General features: G+C 34.0%; 1 protein-coding gene across 1 annotated transcript in view; it reads left to right on the forward strand.

The window, feature by feature from the left end:
• SPATA17 (spermatogenesis associated 17) overlaps positions 1–18,058 on the forward strand; it is a 238,274-nt gene that overhangs the window by 212,787 nt on the left and 7,429 nt on the right. Inside the window, exon 9 of the mRNA XM_012664910.1 lies at positions 16,649–16,731. Coding sequence (XP_012520364.1) covers positions 16,649–16,729 — 81 coding nt within the window. The 3' untranslated portion in view covers positions 16,730–16,731. The remainder of the gene's footprint in view (positions 1–16,648; positions 16,732–18,058) is intronic.

Consider the following 18,058-nt stretch of genomic DNA (forward strand, 5'->3'; position numbering starts at 1 on the left):
TATGACTTCTTCTCTCAAGTTATTTCGAAATTTCTCTTTAAAGTTGAATTCTCATCGTCAAGACTTTCCATTTCATATTCTGCTCTTGTTACAAAAAAAATCCTCTGAAAAGGCTCTGGCTCTGAAATTGACTACCCTAAAGCAGTATGCAAACCTCCATTCAGGATTTTTGGGCAGTAATTCATGCTACTGTAGAAAGAAATGGTCAAAATGGCATGTGGAACTTTTCACCAAACAGCAAAACTAGATGTGTTTCCAAAATTGCAGATATTCTATTTGGGCTTGACGTTTCAAGACTTTCCTTCCAACTGAAGGTTTGATCAACAAAAGAACGTTTAATCATTTTGAAGTTAAGAAAACAACCTATATAGGCTCCAAAAGGGGCTCACAAAATTGGAATTTTCTATCACGATGTCAGTAGGAGCAGACCACATCCATGAATTGTTTGCTCTCAGATACATCCTGGCTCAGGCTAACGGAAAATGTTGGCTCTCTCGTTTACTCTATGACATGCTAGAAAATATCAGCTATTTGGGAGACAATGAAGTATTGTTTCTATTTTACTCTTAAAAGTGACAAATCAACATTTATTTTCATGCCACATGATTTCTCTCCAGTAGTGTACATGTATGGCTTCTCTTATTTATAATGTGAAATGTTTCCAAGCAAAGGTCTTCAGATGGGGCAGTTTGGATTAATTTCCAGCCTTTTCAGATCAACCCACTTTTTGTAACAAAGAGCCCACATTCTGTGAAGTATTTTCACAAAGGACAGAAGTGTTCCAGCTGTATTATTTCATTTTTTTTAATGGCAAAATCTTCACTACTCAAGAAGTTTTTATTTACCATTTTATAATTTGAGCCTCCGGATTCTCTCCGTATGTAACAATTTTAACATGAATGATTCAATAATAATTTTTAAAATTATGTCTGAACTACAAGAGTTATTTTGAGTATATCCTCCTCTGTTTAAAAATTAAATCAAGGATTAAACAGTAGAGAGGTAGAATTGTGGAAGTAAAAAAATTTCCCACACTATTACCCAGATAGAAATAAGCTCTGGAATATTTTTTTTTGAATAACAAATGGTTTGGCAGGCTGAAATAAGATTAATTTCTATATGCCTTCTGTATGACTGTTTAGAGCTACTAAATTTAGGTGTTTTGGATCTGAGTATGTTTCCTGAGAGTTTAGGAAGAAGCAATTTGATGAGAAGATCAAAAACAACAATATGACTGAATTAGCCACAGATTTACTAGGTAATTATTAATAATTGTGGTAAATATGCCCAGCTCATTATGTGTGTATTATAGACATGAGCCATATTTAAAATATTTGGTAAATGTAGTGCTCAAGTACTAAACAATCAGAATGGACAGTAATCCTGGGGCTTCTTGCTGGGATAGACAGTAAGTCTTTAATTGCTGGATCATGAGGGAATTTGAGGGTGGTGCTTGATTTAGCAGTTATTTACTAATAGATACGAAAATAGTGAAGGCGTATATAGTGAAAGCAGTATGGAAACCAATATAATTATACTGGCGCATGTTGGGTGAATCTCATCTCTGTTACAGCTAAGCAAAATGGTCTTGTTTAGCCATACATTCCTGCCCTGGGAATTGGCACTATTTTTCTGATCCCATCTGTAGCTAAACTCAGTTTCAGTGGTATGCATGATACTGTACCCCGCGGCTCCCAACTCCGGGCTGCGGACTGATACTGGTCTGCAAAGATCTGCTCCTCCCTCCCTCCCTACCTCCCCCAGCCGCCTCACCCTGTCCGTGGAAAAATTGTCTTCCGTGAAACCGGTCCCTGGTGCCAAAAAGGTTAGGGACCAATGTTCTACCATCTGTATGTTCCTTATTTGGCCTGTTGATGTCTTAAATATTGCATTATCCTCACTGATCTCGGTGATGCTAGAATCTATGTGCATTTCTTCAGTGTACATTTTTTTAAGATAGTAGCACTTTGACTCTTCGTAGTTCCATTTATTATGTAACTCCATAGAACTCCAGAATTGCTCTATTTGCTAAATAGCAAACAACTGCTCCCCGAGAAAGAAATTCAGTATTATAGCCATGCAGCTATTGAGCACTTGAAATGTGGTTTCTCTGAATTGAGATATGCCATAAGTGTAAAATACACATGAGATATCAAAGATTTAGTTTTAAAAAGTAACATATTAATATTTAATAATAATGACACGTTACATAGATATCTTAGATCTCTTTGATTAAAATATTTTATTCACTCACCATTAATTTCACCTGTTTCTTGTTACTATTTTTAATGTGGCTACTAGAAAAATAAAATTTCATTTGTGGCCCACATTGTATTTTTGTTGGACAGCACTGCTCTAAGTGATACATTTGCCCAATTGTTTGGGATAGAAGAGACTTGATTTTAGTGGAATCTATGGAAAATTTCCCCTGTAAACTCAGACAAGCATTTTTCTCTGATGTTGTTATGTTTTTTCACTTTAAAACTTTTCCACTCCTGTGTTGTTTTGGTTTTGAAAATTCCACCAGTTTCTTCAGCTATATCTGCTTCCTCCACATCTGATTAAATGACACCTTCTAATTCATTTATTATAGGTCAATTAAAGAAATGAGTTTTTAAAAAAGATATATACAGTGGGACTTTTCCTTTTAAAAATATCTTGATGAAAATAAATAATAGTAAATCCAAGGGATTAAAAATTAAGGATTTGGTGAAATTTTTAATGACATTATCTATAGGTGTATACTAGCAAGGATCAGCCTTGCCTGTGGCCCAAAGATGAAAAGAAATTACTCTTGTTCTAAGAAAACTAAGTAGGAGTCTCCTTCCTACTATCCCATTTAATTAGGTTTCACAAACTTATATTGTGAAAAATTAGGGTACATTCCCTTAATCCAGGGATCAATTTATAGTGCTATCTTTCTAAATATAGGTAAAATTCATGTAGCTTTCTAGGTTGGTTTAAACATTTGTAGTCTTAGAAGGTTTATAAACATGTTTGAAAGATGTCATTATATTATACAATCATAGAAATATAGGAAATCACTGTTTTGCTGATCTATGGTAAGGAAACGAAGCTCTGACTTGAGGCAAAGCACATTAACTAAGCCTCTCAATATTTTAGAGGCTGTTTAAAAATTCTAATATAAATAAATAGGTGTGACTCTTGGACCCAGAAAACAGGAAGAAAAATCAATCAAAAATACCCTGGATATTAAAAGCGACTTTGTGCTCTAATGCGAAGCTGCTTGATTGAGTAGTGCAGTGTCAACCATATCTTTCTTCTAATGCTAAAAGTAATGCACATGGACAGAGTGACAATCACAGCACAGCCTCCTATCAGCAATAATTAATCTTTTAGTTAACAGAGACTAGAAAAGCCTCTCATCAGCCTCTTCTGAAGTCTGAGGGACCCTGTTTTTTGATGTTTGCATTCTGAGGAAAATTGTCCCCACCAGTTCTAACAAATTGAAACACCAGGCTAATTATGGCAGCTAATGAAGTGTGTGGAATGGTCACAGCTTGTCGTGAAACTGTTCCTTCAGCTTGGATTAGAGTTTCATCAATCACTTTTTTAAACTGATCCAGAATTGCTTCTGCCCGGTGCTTGGCATTTTTAATGCTGTTTCTGTAATTGGTTTTTTCCCTAAAGCTTAGACTGTTTTTTGAAATATTACAGTCTCGGGACAGGACTTGGAAACTCTAGTTTATAAAAAAAAAATTTATTATTAGTGATATCAGCTGATCAAGTGGTAGAAAGCTAATAAAAGGACCACCAAAATAAAATTTGATATACTGTTTCAATCCCGCTAAAGGTAGCAATAAAGCATATCCATGTATATCATTATTTTTTTCAAATGTATGTATAATGCAACATAGAAGAATCATAGTCGGTGGTTAGGTGACTAAAATTCCACTAAGAGTTTCTATGAAATTAATGCATAGATGTTAGCTTATTATTAGAGGATGATAGTGATAGCTCTCTATTTATCATGCAACATAGTTTTATAATATGATGTCCATATTTTGTGTTGAGCCAAACATTTTGAAGCATAAAGACCTAAGGTCTATATATAGATTTCCAATGAATTTCTCTGCATAGACCTGAAGTTCAACTCAGATAATCTTGTTTAAACATTTTTATCTTATCTGTAAAAGGGAATCAGTCATTTTACAGACATACCTATAATTTCCATACAATTAAATCTCATTTTTAATGTTATTAAAAGTTAGTCAATACCCACTATTGAGCACCCACTATGTGCAAAGTGATGTCTTGATTTGTAAGACAGTTCAGTAAAACAGAAGTATTAAATTCTACTCTTATTGGTATGTCCTTTAAAGGGATAAGCAAAAGACTTTTAGATGTTTTTGCCATTACATATTGCCTTTGGGGTCAGACTGCATAAGCAACAAAATTTCTATACATTTTAACTCTTTCCTTTTTGTTGATAAATTTTCTCGGTTAAAATTGTCCTTAGTCAACTAACATGTATTTAGAAAGAGCCTTAGGTCTATTATCATTTTTAATCCTTAGAACTAAGCTAGGATGTTGATACTATCATTTCCGCTCCTCTTATTGGTTAAAATATGGTTAAATAAAGCTGATCACTGCCAATATGGTCTATTAACCATTACACTATACTATCCCAATTAGCTCTTTAAACCTACTTTCTTCTGCTATTTGAGAGTTTCTAAGATTTTGTAAATTCTTTCCAGATGTTTGGAAGACTTGCTGGTAATCATACTACTATAGAATGTCAGAGCTGAAAGTCATATTAAAAATACTTTAGCTTTGTTTTATGATTTAAGGAAATATATATGTTTATATATAAATGATATATGTAGACGTGTATATATCATATACATATATAGACACATATACATATATACAGAAAATGTAAAATGTGTTAATTTTTTGAAGTAAATTTTCTTTGATTCTTACAACAGAATACTTAAATTTATGATTAAGTGGTAAACTTTTGCACTTAACCGTACAATATTTATTGTGAAGCATCTACTAAACAATACACGGAAAAGAAGTAAGGTGTGATATAAAGTTTCTGAATTTTTGATTATTTACTTTTACTTTTTAGTCAAATATTAAATTATTTTCAGAGATAAAGAGGGAAATTTTGGGAGACCAAAAGGGAATGATGAAAACACTTATTGAAATAACTATGCCTCTGAGAATAGTTTTGACAGTATTTGATAAATTTTGGTATTTCTTTATTTTCTTGCTAGGAATTATACGTTTTTAGTTGTGAAAATTTTTTAATTTGTAGTAAAGTACAGCAAAATATATTGCTTAAAGGTAGGTGGTGAGCACATTTATCAGCCACTTTTTTAGCTAGCTATAGCCCTGTGACTAAGTGCTAGAAAATGAAATGTAAGCAAAAGTATGGATCCAACTGCTGGAAAGTATTTATCAGGATTATTCCCTATGTTAATAAGCCTGATGGTGTACAGCTGCAGTCCCCAACCCCTGGGCCGCAAACTGGTACTGTTCCATGGCCTGTTAGGAAGTGGGCAGCACAACAGGAGGCGAGTGGCAGACCAGCAAGTGAAGCTTCATCCGTATTTACAGCCGCTCCCCATCGCTCACATCACCCCCTGAGCTCTACCTCCTGTGAGATCAGCAGCAGCATTAGATTCTCATAGGAGGATGAACCCTACTGTAAATCGTGCATGTGAGGGATCTAGGTTGTGCGCTCCTTATGAGAATCTAATGTTTGATGATCTGAAGTGGAGCTGAGGCAGTGATGCTAGCACTGGGGAGTGGCTGCAAATACAGATTGTCATTAGCAGAGAGGTTTGACTGCACAATAAACATAATACATTTGTATTATCCCAAAACCATCCCTCCACCAGGTTTGTGGAAAAATTATCTTTCATCAAACTGGTCCCTGGTGCCAGCACTGGTGTTATCCACTACAGCTTCATGAAACCTGATCAGTCTATTACAGCGGATGTCTACTGCAACCAGTTGGACAAAATGATGAGAATGCTTGCAGTTAAGCAGCCGATATTGGTCAATACAGACAGCCCAATCCTCCTGCAAAACAACGCTTGACCATATGTTGCACAAACAACGCTGCTCAAACTACGGAGGCTGGACTTGGAAACTCTCTGTCATCCATCGTATTCACCAGAGCTTGCACCAACTGACTACCACTTTTTCCAGCCATTAGACCACTTCTTACAAGGCAAAATATTCAATTCTCAACATGCTGTGAAAAACGCATTTTGCGATTTCATAGCCACTCGCTCTTCAGATTTCATCGCTGCTGGCATAAGCAAGCTACTGCTAAAATGGCAAAACTGTGTTGATAGTTTAGGTGCATACTTTGATTAATTGTACTGTTTCTTGTTTGTAATATAATGAACTACACTTTTGATTCAAAATCGGATATTTCATATTTAATGACCTAATTTTTTTTAGCCTCTTTTCTCCTTTTGGTCTTTAACTCTGTCTTACATAATCCAAGTTTTTCTAATTTGCTTGAAGCTGGCAGATATTCTCTAATGCTTAAATTTTCTTTAGGTTCCCACAGAGGATGTCTTTCACTGCCTGCTTTACATCCAAGTCCTTGACATGTGGGCCTATTTTTCTTTCGTAGTCCTATGTAGTTTGTTTCCTCTTAACCCTCTCCTGTTTTAAGAGCACTAAACACATTGACTATTTGTCCGCATCGAAGGCCTATGGTTTTTGTCCTCTGTCTCTTTGGATCAAAGCCTCTTTCCAGGTGGAAGGCAGCCCATTCACTTGTCCCATTTTCTAGTTCTCTAATATTAATAATTGATGAAAGAGATGAAAAATTATATATCTGACTGGAGCTGCCTTTACAACAGAGACCCTGCGTGTGGTGAGTCTTTGTGAAAGTGAGACGCCTGACCTGTGCAAAGCCTAGCCTACCTCTTGGTTTCTGCAGCTCAACAATTTTGTGTTTTCCACTCATTACCCTGAACTTTCTTGAAGAGATTGAAATTTCTTTTGAAAAAACAATGCCCCCAAAAGAACTCCAACTTTAATGCTTGTGATGAAGTCAAAACTAAGTAAGACATTCCAGAGAAGTTAACTTAGACTGAGAATTATCTGCTATTGGAAAGCTTCAAAAGACTTGCTAGTGTAATTGTCTGACCACCAGATCCTTTTGTGGAGATAATTCTTTGATGATTTTTTCAGTTCCGACCATGAACACATAGACATTAATAGTCATTTGCATTTTCCCCCGCTATCCTCAGTCAATCCTCCATGTGCTTATTAGAGATGGAAAAGAGTGTTCTTAGGGCTCTAAATATAAGATTTCTTGGAAAAGGAAATTCTTTTACTAGACCAATTAACTAGCCCCCATGATGGATAAGAACTTAATGGAACGTTATGAGGTTAATATACACTAAATCACATTAACGGTTTTGAAAATTTGGATAGGCTCTAACCATATAGTTGGAGAGGAGACAAAACTAATTGAAATACTTTACCATTAATATCCAAGCTCTTGGAAACTAATAAAAGTACAATTTAAGACAGAGATAACAACCAATTAGCATTATTATTATATATTGGCCAAGGTGAGGCATACTTATTTTTTTATTGTGTTTCTGATAAATTCTTATTTGCAGAACAAAAGTGGTATAAATCAAAACATATACAGTTGAATTTGACTTTACTCAAAAGATTATTTTTCTCCTATATTGTGTGAATGTCCCTACAATAGAGTTTCAAGAGGCAATAATCATTTAAATTATTACATTTGTATATCCTCTCAATGTTTAAATAATTTCTATGTTGTTAAAAAATACTAATGAAATATGTACTAAATTTTGAAATTAAATTCTTATATGTATTAAATCAATATTCTTATGTTTGAAAGACTGTCATTTATAAAATCTAAATAAATTAACAGTTATATATTTATGTGTTCTAGTGCTTTGGTAACAGCAAATAAACATTCCTTAGTATTTTGAATACCGATGTATTTTACCTATACATGTTTTTTAGTTCAGACTCAGTAAAGTTCAAGGGCATCCATGTATGAAATAGCTTGCGAGGAAATTCACATTGCTTTCTTAATTGGATTTAGTTGGGGGAAAGGACACTAGTTCAGAAAATAGAGCTTCTTCAATAATTTTTGTTCAAATATAGACATTAAATATTGTACATAGATTAGTAAATGTATGCATAATTTTCCCAAAGCTTATAGAGGGAGTTGGCATTGTGAAATACATTAATTTCTGTTGACCATCTTATCTGCATTTTAATATGTGTTAATATCTAGATTTGCTTATGGAAAACATTGCAAAAATGCTCAGAAGATATTTAGTTAGGTTTATCTTAAATACCTAAATATATGGTTTCTCATATGTTATTATGTTATATGATATATTCACCCCAGGGAGGATCCACTTGAGCCTCTAAGTGGTAGCAGGTCCTGCCCACACCTGACTTTAGACTCTGGCCTGCAGAACTGTGAGAGAATAAATGGCTATTGTTTTAAGCCACCCAGTTTGTGGTCATCTGTTCTAGCAGCCCCAGGAAACTAAAACAATAAACTTTCCAAAAAAAAAAATGAGACATGGAAATGCTAGTTGAAATTATTGCCCTGCATTGCCCTTCAAGGGCTTGTTGTCTGGTAGTTTTCATGGTAGAGGTGACTTTCTGTGGTTCTGCCATAGTTGAATGATTAAAGAAAAAAAAGTGTCTAATCTCCTGCCAAGTGTGCTAGTATTCTCAGAGTTGGGAATTGAGGTGATGAGTAGGATAGTGTTATCACCATTAAGTATGAATGAAGACTTTCACTTAATTTTCAGTATAATGCCTTACCCCTGCCCTCTACTATGCCTGGTGCCTATAGTCCCTGACCCCCAGTCCCCCAAAGAACAAAGACCCTGAACCTGGGGGGGAAATGGGAGGAAGGTTCTCTGGGGTGGAGAACCTGGATGGAGCTTGGAGATGAAGTGTTGTTTATATAGACTTTCAACCAAGCCCTGTGCATCACCTCTGCCTTCTGAGATATTTGAAGATTTCAATGCCTGAGGTTTCTGGGTTTAGGTAGGAAGAATAGGATGGGATCTCATTGGTATCCCCCTCTGAAGATATCTCTGTTCTTCATTCCTTGTATGTTTGGTACCACTCTCTGTTTGTTTCCCAGCATAAATTATAATTTGGGGTCACTGCTATCTTCTGATTTCATTAAAGATGTAGCTTAGTGTATGTTCTTAATTCCCCTTTTTTTTTGGATGGGGAGAATTTCTGAGAGGATAAGATAGGGCAAGAAATTCACTGCTCTGCCATCTTAAAACTAGAAGCCTTCTATTGAATAATTCAAAAATACAAGTCTATACAACTTCTATAGAAAGGCTTTTGAAATAATAATGTTTTTTACAAAAACATAGCATCCAGAACTGTTTATTCATATCCATAGGTTTTCATTTTCCAGTATATTTGAATGTGATAGATGGAGTATATAAACACAGAAGGCCTAAAATCTACCCCCAGGAACCTTACCATCTAGAAGGTGAGATGAAGCTTGTATAGGAATTACTGTGATGCAAAAAAAAAAAAAAAATACAAAAGGACTATGAGAAAGGTATAATTAAGCACCATAGGCATTCAGTGCAGGGAAATTTAATTTTCATCTGAAGAGAGAAGGATTTCCTGGAGGAAGTAGCATTTTTATTTGAGACTTAATGTTTGGGTAGGATTTGTACCTACTAAGAGCTTAATAAATATTTGCTGAATATAATTAATACTTTTCAGATTTGGTGGTTTGACATTTTTCTTTCCACTTCTGTTAATGGTAAATATTCTTTTCTTCATTGCAGTGTGTCAGCAGCAATCAGCTTCACTTATTCTTGTCTCAGTTTTCCTGAGAGGAATTAACAAAAACATTTCTATAGAGGAAATGCGCCATTCAATGACAGTTATTGATATATCCTATAATTACAAAAAAACCTTCCTGTGAAAATTCCATTATATTAATGATGCATGTATATTAATTATTAAGAATTATAAATATTGAGTAAAAAAGCTTCAAGTTCATATGTTCCCAGATGTTATTTTGGGGCTACTAGATTAGCAATTTTTCAAAAACATAAGCAGTAATTAGAAGTCTTTCATAATTTCTTTTAGAAACAGCATTCGATTTTCTTTCATTTAAAAAAAAAACTTACAAGAAAAAACTGTGTCAGAACCATTGGCACTTTTATAACTTAACAAAAATTAAGCATAATTAAATTGAAATATTTGTTGCATAAATTAAAATGCAATTAATATGTTTTTGTGGCTGCTTGAAGGATAAGATTAAAATGGTGTTGTTAGCAGGCTCCCTGCCGTGAGACTAATTTCTTGATTTTTATAACACACATTATCATACATTCTCACAGTAAAAGAGTAAACCAACAAATAGAAAACACTGTTTGATGAAAATGGTACACAGAAGGAGATAAATTGTCTTTTATGAAGGCGCGACAATATTGCTTTTTATTTTAAGATCTGATGACTAGCTGATTCCAAGGGTAAGATTTGCACTTTTAAAGCCTTTAAAATAAGTAGAAAATTGCCCTTCATTTTAGTTAGCGATGCCTTTTAAATTAGCCAGCTTATTGTTTCAGGAGCGTTTGCCTTTTCTGGGAGGTAATTAGAAATGAACAAGACATGTTACGCATAGGCCTCCCCTCCAGCTAACCAAGAAATAATAATAAATCCCATCACAAAAACTTAGATGTGAACAACTTAAGAAAAGTAGAAGAAAAATCATCCTGTTAGCTCTATTCTTGGAGAAGTATCCCTTTATTTTTTAAACCAGAGCCCACAGTCACGAAAAGAAGCCCTAACCTTGACAAAAGTCAATTATTGCTCTTTAAAAAACGCCAGCTACCGCCTGCCTAGACAATGCATCAAGCATTATTTCTATTAATATGTGAACTTTGTCCTAATTACTTTTGGTACTAATTGCGATATCAATGAAAGAAACAGGTAACCATTATTACTAGTTCTCTTTATCTCTCCAATGTCTCCCTTGGATAATGCTTCTTAAGGAATACAAATACACCAGTGGGAATTGCAAATTATGGCCTAAGGTCCATTCACTGACTGAACTATTGCATACTTCTTCCTTGGGATCTGTAATGGAGTCAATACATGTTGTGTAATGACGACATTAGGATTTGACAATGCCTCTTGAAAGAAGTTAAATTAACAGAACTCTTTTCACATACAACATGGCGATGGTGCCCCTCTCTTGCTGCCTACAGAGAAAAGGCAATACTATTTCATGATAAATTCTAAATCTTTGGGCTTTAGAAGAACATAAGTAACAGAATACTTGAGGAAGTTTTCATGAAAACTCAGAGTGAACAGAAAGAAGGGAATAACTCCAACAACTCTAACAGTTGCCTGCATGTTCTTATGTCAAAACTGTAGAGATGCTCATGTCATCAGAGTTTTCTAAGTGTGATGAGAGCGAAGTTTGATCTTGCAAGAATAGTGCCAGGCGATCTTTGAAACCTGCCTGTAAATTCTCATTTGAAGAGTCTAGAAAATTCCAATTGCTAGCCAGACTTAATTGAAGTCTCATTTAGGAAATATCTTTGATTAAAATGTATTTAATACTCAGCCAAAAGTTCTTGCCACCTTCCTGGTTTTTTTTTTTTTTTTTAACTCTTAGAGAAAATCTTTGCAATATTTTAAAGCTGAATATATAAAAGATATTTTAAGCTGAACAACATGTACATGTACATGTACCTTTGATTTTCATCGTGTCCCTCTAATCACAGATTTGTAACTTATGGGATATCAGTACTGTCCTGCTTACTAACATTGAAGCTGGTTGTTTAAGCACTCAGTTGTGAGTATCTGGTGAGAAGCCTTGAATAACTAGATAAACAGTGCAGCTGCCAACCTAAAGTAATCTTACACTTAGGGGGTGAGTGGCCCAGGAAACGTACTCTTTGTCATTTTGACTTGGGTTTGAAAATGGACCTGGGCTGCATTCCAGATCAAAGAGCCGTTCACTTCCAAAGACTCCTAAATTGTCCCAAGGAGCTCATTTTGGCAGTGGATTATTTGTGTTTGGCTGGGCATCCTAATAGCAGAAGCTGTCTGCTCTGGCAGGCAAGGGCTATGGCAGCATTTAGAATTACCATCCCCAGTGTTTTTTCTTGATGAGGTTATTTTTCAGAAAAGCAATCCCCCACCCCCTATTTAAAAAGCGACACTGCACAAGTTTTGTGCAGGTGGTTTTCCTGAGCTCATAAATAGTTTCCCATGACAGGATGACCTGTTTTATCGTAGCAGAGGCAAATTTTAAACAAATGATAATCAGTGTCAGATTTCTTCCCAAACCAAAGCTGTCCTAATGGCATATTCACTTCTTCCTGTACCAGAGGTAAGTGACAGTTATTGGTTGACTAGGGCTGAGTGAGAATGTGGGATTTTACAGCAAAAAATAAAGAGTTTCTGCAAGATGTTATTTTAGAGAACATAGAGGGTAGGTACTTAAAGAGTCAATGCTCATTTATCTGCACACAATTATAGATGACTATTGTCTGACACTAGACAAGACTAAGTTTTGGTTACCATAGGTTGGAAGCTAGCATAGTGCCTGACACACTATAGATGTCAAAATGTTACTTGCATGCACAGATGAAGGTCTAACACATAATTAAGTGTTGATTTATTATATGAAATGAGTCCAAAATTAACTATGCAAGATCTGTTATATTTATTTTTATTAATATCTCATTTGTATATATATATATTTTTTTGCATTGCATTGTAGTATCAGTATTACACATATATAATTTAACACAAATGACTAGACATATATTGAAGATGCTTCTTCAAAATAGTTTAACTGATGGAATATATCATCAAACTCCCATTTCACCATATTACTGCCTCATAGTCTCCTATAGGTGTCCATGAAATTTACTTACTTTGACTTTTCAAAGAATCTGGTAGGTATAATATGAATAGACTTCTACCACTGAAGGAATGGAAGAGGAAAATGCTAGTGCTAAGTGCCAGATGTTATGTCTTGTATATTCCTCACAACAACCCTGTGAGGTAGATATCCCCATTTTAAAGATTACAAAACAGAATGAGTTAGGAAGTGTTTCTTCTGTTTTCTAGAACATATTATAGAGAATTGATATCATTTCTTCCTTGTATGGTAGAATTCACCAATGAAACCATGTTGGCCTGTTTAGCAGGTTATTTATTGTTGATTCAGTTTTTTAAAATATAAGTCAGGGTTAGTGGCACATGCCTATAGTCATAGCTTCTCAGAAGGCTGAGGCGGGTGGGTCACTTGAGCCCAGGAGTTTGAGGCCAGCCTGGACAACATAGAGAGACCCTGTCTCTAAAAAATATATATGCCTGTTTAGATTATCTATATCTCCTTGTGTCAGTTTTGGTAATTTGTGTTGTCCAAGGAATTGGTCCATTTCACCTAAATTATCAAATTTGTGGTCATACAGCTCCTCATAATATTCCTTTATTATATTTTTAACCTTCGTGGGATCGAAAGTGATGGTCCATGTTTCATTTCAGATATTAGTAATAATTTCTTTCTTTTCTCTTTTGTCTTAGTTAGCCTGGTTAGGGGTTTATGAATTTTATTAATGTTTTCAAGAACCAGCTTTTTATTTTGCTGATTTTTCTCTACTATTTTTTTATTTTCAGTTTCACAATTTCTGCTCTGATTTATTTCTTTGCTTCTGCATACTTTGGAATTAATTTGATTTTTTTTCCTAGTTTCCTAAAGTGGAAGCTTAGATTATTGATTTTAGATCTTTATTCTTTTCTACTATATGCATTCAGTGCTATACATTTTCGTCTAGACACTGCTTTTGCTGCATCCCACAATTTTTGATAGGTCGTATTTTCATTTTCACTTAGTTCAAAATATTTTCTTATTTCTCTTGAGACCTCTTCTTTGACCCATGTGTTATTAAGAAGTATGTTGTTTAATTTCCAAATATTTTGGAATTTTCCAGCAATCTTTTTGTTATTGATTTCTAGTTTAATTCCACTGTGGCCTGAGAGCAGACATTGTATGATTTCTATTCTTTTAAATTTGTTAAGATGTATTTTATGGCCCAGGATGTGGTTTATCTTGGTAAATGTTAAACATGAGTTTGAGAAAAGTGTGTATTCTGCTGTTGCTGGATGAAGTAGTCCATAGATGTCAATTTTATACAACTGATTGATAGCACTATTCAGTTCAATTATATTCTTACTGATTTTCTGCCTGCTGAATCAGTTACTGGTAAAGTGGTGTTGAAGTCTCCAACTACAATAGTGAATTTGACTTTCTCCTTGCAGTTCTATGAGTTTTTGCCTCATATATTTTGATACTCTGTTGCTAGGCACATATGCATTAAGAATTGTTATTTCTTTTTAGAAACTTGACCCCTTTAACATTGTGTAACATCTCTCTTTATCCCTGATAATTTTCCTTATTCTGAAGTCTGTTTTGTCTGAAATTAATGTAGCTATTTCAGCTTTCTTTTGATTAGTGTTAGCATGGTATATCTTTCTGTATCTCTTTATTTTTACTCTGTGTTTACATTTAAAGAGAGTTTCATGTAGACAACATATAGTTGGGTCTTCTTTTTTTTAATCAAGTCTTTGTATTTTATTGGTGTATTTAAACCATCCACATTTAAAGTGATTATTATTATAGTTGGATTAATATCTAACATATTTGTAACCGTTTTTCCTCCATTGCCCTTGTTCTTTGTTTTGTTTTGTTTTGTCTTCCACTTTTGCAGGCTTCTCTAGTTTTAATTATTTTATATGATTCCATTTTCTTTCCACTCTTGCATATCAATTATACTTCTTTTAAAAAATTTTTTTATTGATTGCTCTAGAGATTGGGATAAACATTTATGACTAATCCAAGTCCACTTTCAAATAGCACTATACTGTTTCATGTGTAATGCAATTGCCTTAGAATATATTATTCCCAATTCTTCCCTCCCATTCCTTATAACATTGCTGTCATTCATTTCCTTTATCCACAATCTATAATTACCAATGACATTGTTATTATTATTTAGAACAAAGATGGTATCTTTTAGGCCAATTAAAAATAAGAAAAATAAAAGGCCGTATTTTACCTTCATTTATTCCTTCTCTTTATTTCTTTACATAGAGCTGAATTTCTAACAGATTATTTTCCTTCTCTCTGAAAACTTATTTTAACTTAACTTGCAAGGCAGGTCTATGTTTTTGAAAATTAAATGAAATATTGTTTTATATATATATATATATTTATAAAGGTAAAGCTATTCAGAGTTCTAGGAATCAGTGTTTATCAGGTTGCCAACATAAAAAATCATTGCTATGCTTCACATAGATGTCTAAACTTTACCCACTGAAATTTAAGAGTGATATGAATTATTTACTATTGCAAAATGTTCCTGAGATATCCTGTGCAACTGTTGCAAAAACTGTGTTGATTTCTGATTACCTCCAGAATTACAATTTGGAACAAGAAAGCAAGAATATGGATGCTCAGCACCACAGGAAAATGATACTTCATTATGTAAAATTCTGTTGCATTTATGCTATCCAAGAGGAAGGATTTTGTTCAAGTTAATTAATTTGTCTTTTATCTAAGCATTTTTGTTGCTCAAATTGTCTTTGCACTCAAAAGCAGTGTCTGTCACAACCCACCATCTTTCATGTCACTTGGGTATGACAAACACAGAGCAACAGATGTGGAGCTTTTCCCTGGGGCTTGAAAAGCATTAGTGATAAAAGCAGATATTTAGGGTTAGAGGCTCTGTTGTACCAGAGTGGAGAGCCAGATCCCTAGTGACAGGGACACTCACATGTCCACATGTTCTTTAATACATTTGGTTTTTCTATGTTTGTAATGTATAGACCCTCTATAGAGCTGGACCCAGGTCCTTTTCTCCTAGGTTTTCTTAAGAGAACAGCAACAAAAATTCAGCCAAAATTACCTCCCTTAAGGATAGGCCTTCTTTCCAAGAAGAAACATACATCTTTATATAGTCTGATCATTTATTAACAGTATTCACTGTTGATTTGGTAGCTTACTTCTTTAATAGCTTTGCCTGTTTAACATGCATGAAAAGCATTCATTTTTATCCTCAAATGCTGCTTCTCAGGTTATACAACAAAAAATGATTTCTCCCTTCCTTCTTCTGAACTCCTTTACCATTCATTTGAATCAACTCTGTGGTACTAAACACAGTCTGCCCTCAATTATAGTTATTTGGGTGTATCACTTTTCCATTGTCATTCATTCAGTCAACAAATATTTATTTTGCACAAAACAAAACACCACCCCATGTGAAATCAAGGTAAAAAATTTAAATTGTGAGCTTCTTGAAGGCAGGTGGAGGTGTCTGATGTTTGCATTGATCAGGGCTGTTTGTGGGTGTCCTCCACAGTTGTTAAAAACTATGTGTCTAAGAAAGCTTCCATCTATCTGACTTTCAACTCATAAAACCTCTAAAACTTACCTGCTAAATTTGTTTTACAGGTATAACAGGAAATTTGAAGTGCAGTTGAATGACATTTGTTTAGCAATTTAACATCATCTAAATAATAATGATAAGAACACAAGATCAGTGTGATCTCTGTGGTAATCTTTGATATTTTTTCCTCCTAGGATTTCCAAACTGTATTACCATCATTTGATCTCTTCTCCAAGTATGGAAAATTATATTCAAAAGCTGGACAAATTGTATAAAGGTATGCATTTTTGCTAAGAAGTACTTCAAAAGTATATTAAATAACATAAAAAATAAAATGAGATTTACATAACTATCAAGCATTTTAAAACCAAGCTATAATAATATTTATACCTAATAAGATTCCATAAATTTCTTTCATTCCAATGTAATGGCTTTTAACATTTAAAAATAATGGATTTTGCTTTTCAAATCTCTTCTCCAAAATGAACCAAAAATACATTAATAAATAGAAATGACAAAAATCTGAAGCACTCTTTAGTTTTAATTAATGCAATAAATAAATAGTATTACATGATACAGTGCAAAAATACTGATGGTGTCCAAAAGCTAGAATACTTCTCAGTAGTCTATTGATACAGTATCATTTAAAATATTATATTCTATAATGTTCATTGTTTGCCATATGAGGTGTCTTAGGAGACACCAAAGAAATAGAGTCTAGGATCTCTGATTATCAAATTTTGCATGATAGATGAGAAAAAGATAACCACACAAAATTCAAGATAACAAAATAAGCTCTCAATGAATGATGTATTTATTTGCTAAGGTGTTTTAGAATAAAGAAGTTGTTATAGTCAAAGTGAGACTCATAGAAGGTATTCTGGCATTTTCAGCCAAATTTGGAGGAGGTGTTGGATGAAGACAGTGAAGATCACTACAGTTGAAGGAAAGAGGCAGGTGTGAGAAATCATGCTAGTTAGAATTCCCCAGCTATCCTCCCACACCAAGAACCAAGGGGAACCAGCATTGAGCCTTTGGAAAGAGCACAGAATAGATTCAAGCAATTTAAGCTCCTTAGATTTAGTGTTAATATCTCCTCTACCCCACTTAACTCCGAGTGCTTCAACTTGGAAGTTAATATGTTAAATGCAGATACTAATGTCTATCTTTTAACTACTTCAAAGGAGTACATAAGGGGAAATATGAAATATTCTCAGCTAATAGAAAAACTTATATCTCCTTCAAAGGTTTATAAAGTATTAATATCATTATCCATTGGAGTATTTACTTGGTATTTGAGAGCCAGTAATAAAGTGGCATCAACAAAATGTTTCATATTTATGTGTAACTTAAGTTTTTAATTTAAAGATGTATCAATCCTGTTTATAATGGTGAAATATTTAAACAACTTGAATACTCATTAATATATGATAAGTTAAATAAATGACATAACACATGTAATGAAATATTATGCAAGCAAAAAATTGTTAACATAGATCTTTACCTATTAGTTTGAAAAATGCCGATAATAGATTCCTAAGAAAAGAAGATTGGATTCAAATCACCTTGTGTAGCCTGATTTCATTAAAAAAAGTGTGTCGGTA

Source organism: Propithecus coquereli, unplaced genomic scaffold, assembly GCF_000956105.1.
Source record: "Propithecus coquereli isolate 6110/MARCELLA unplaced genomic scaffold, Pcoq_1.0 Scaffold94, whole genome shotgun sequence".
Taxonomy (NCBI): domain Eukaryota; kingdom Metazoa; phylum Chordata; class Mammalia; order Primates; family Indriidae; genus Propithecus; species Propithecus coquereli.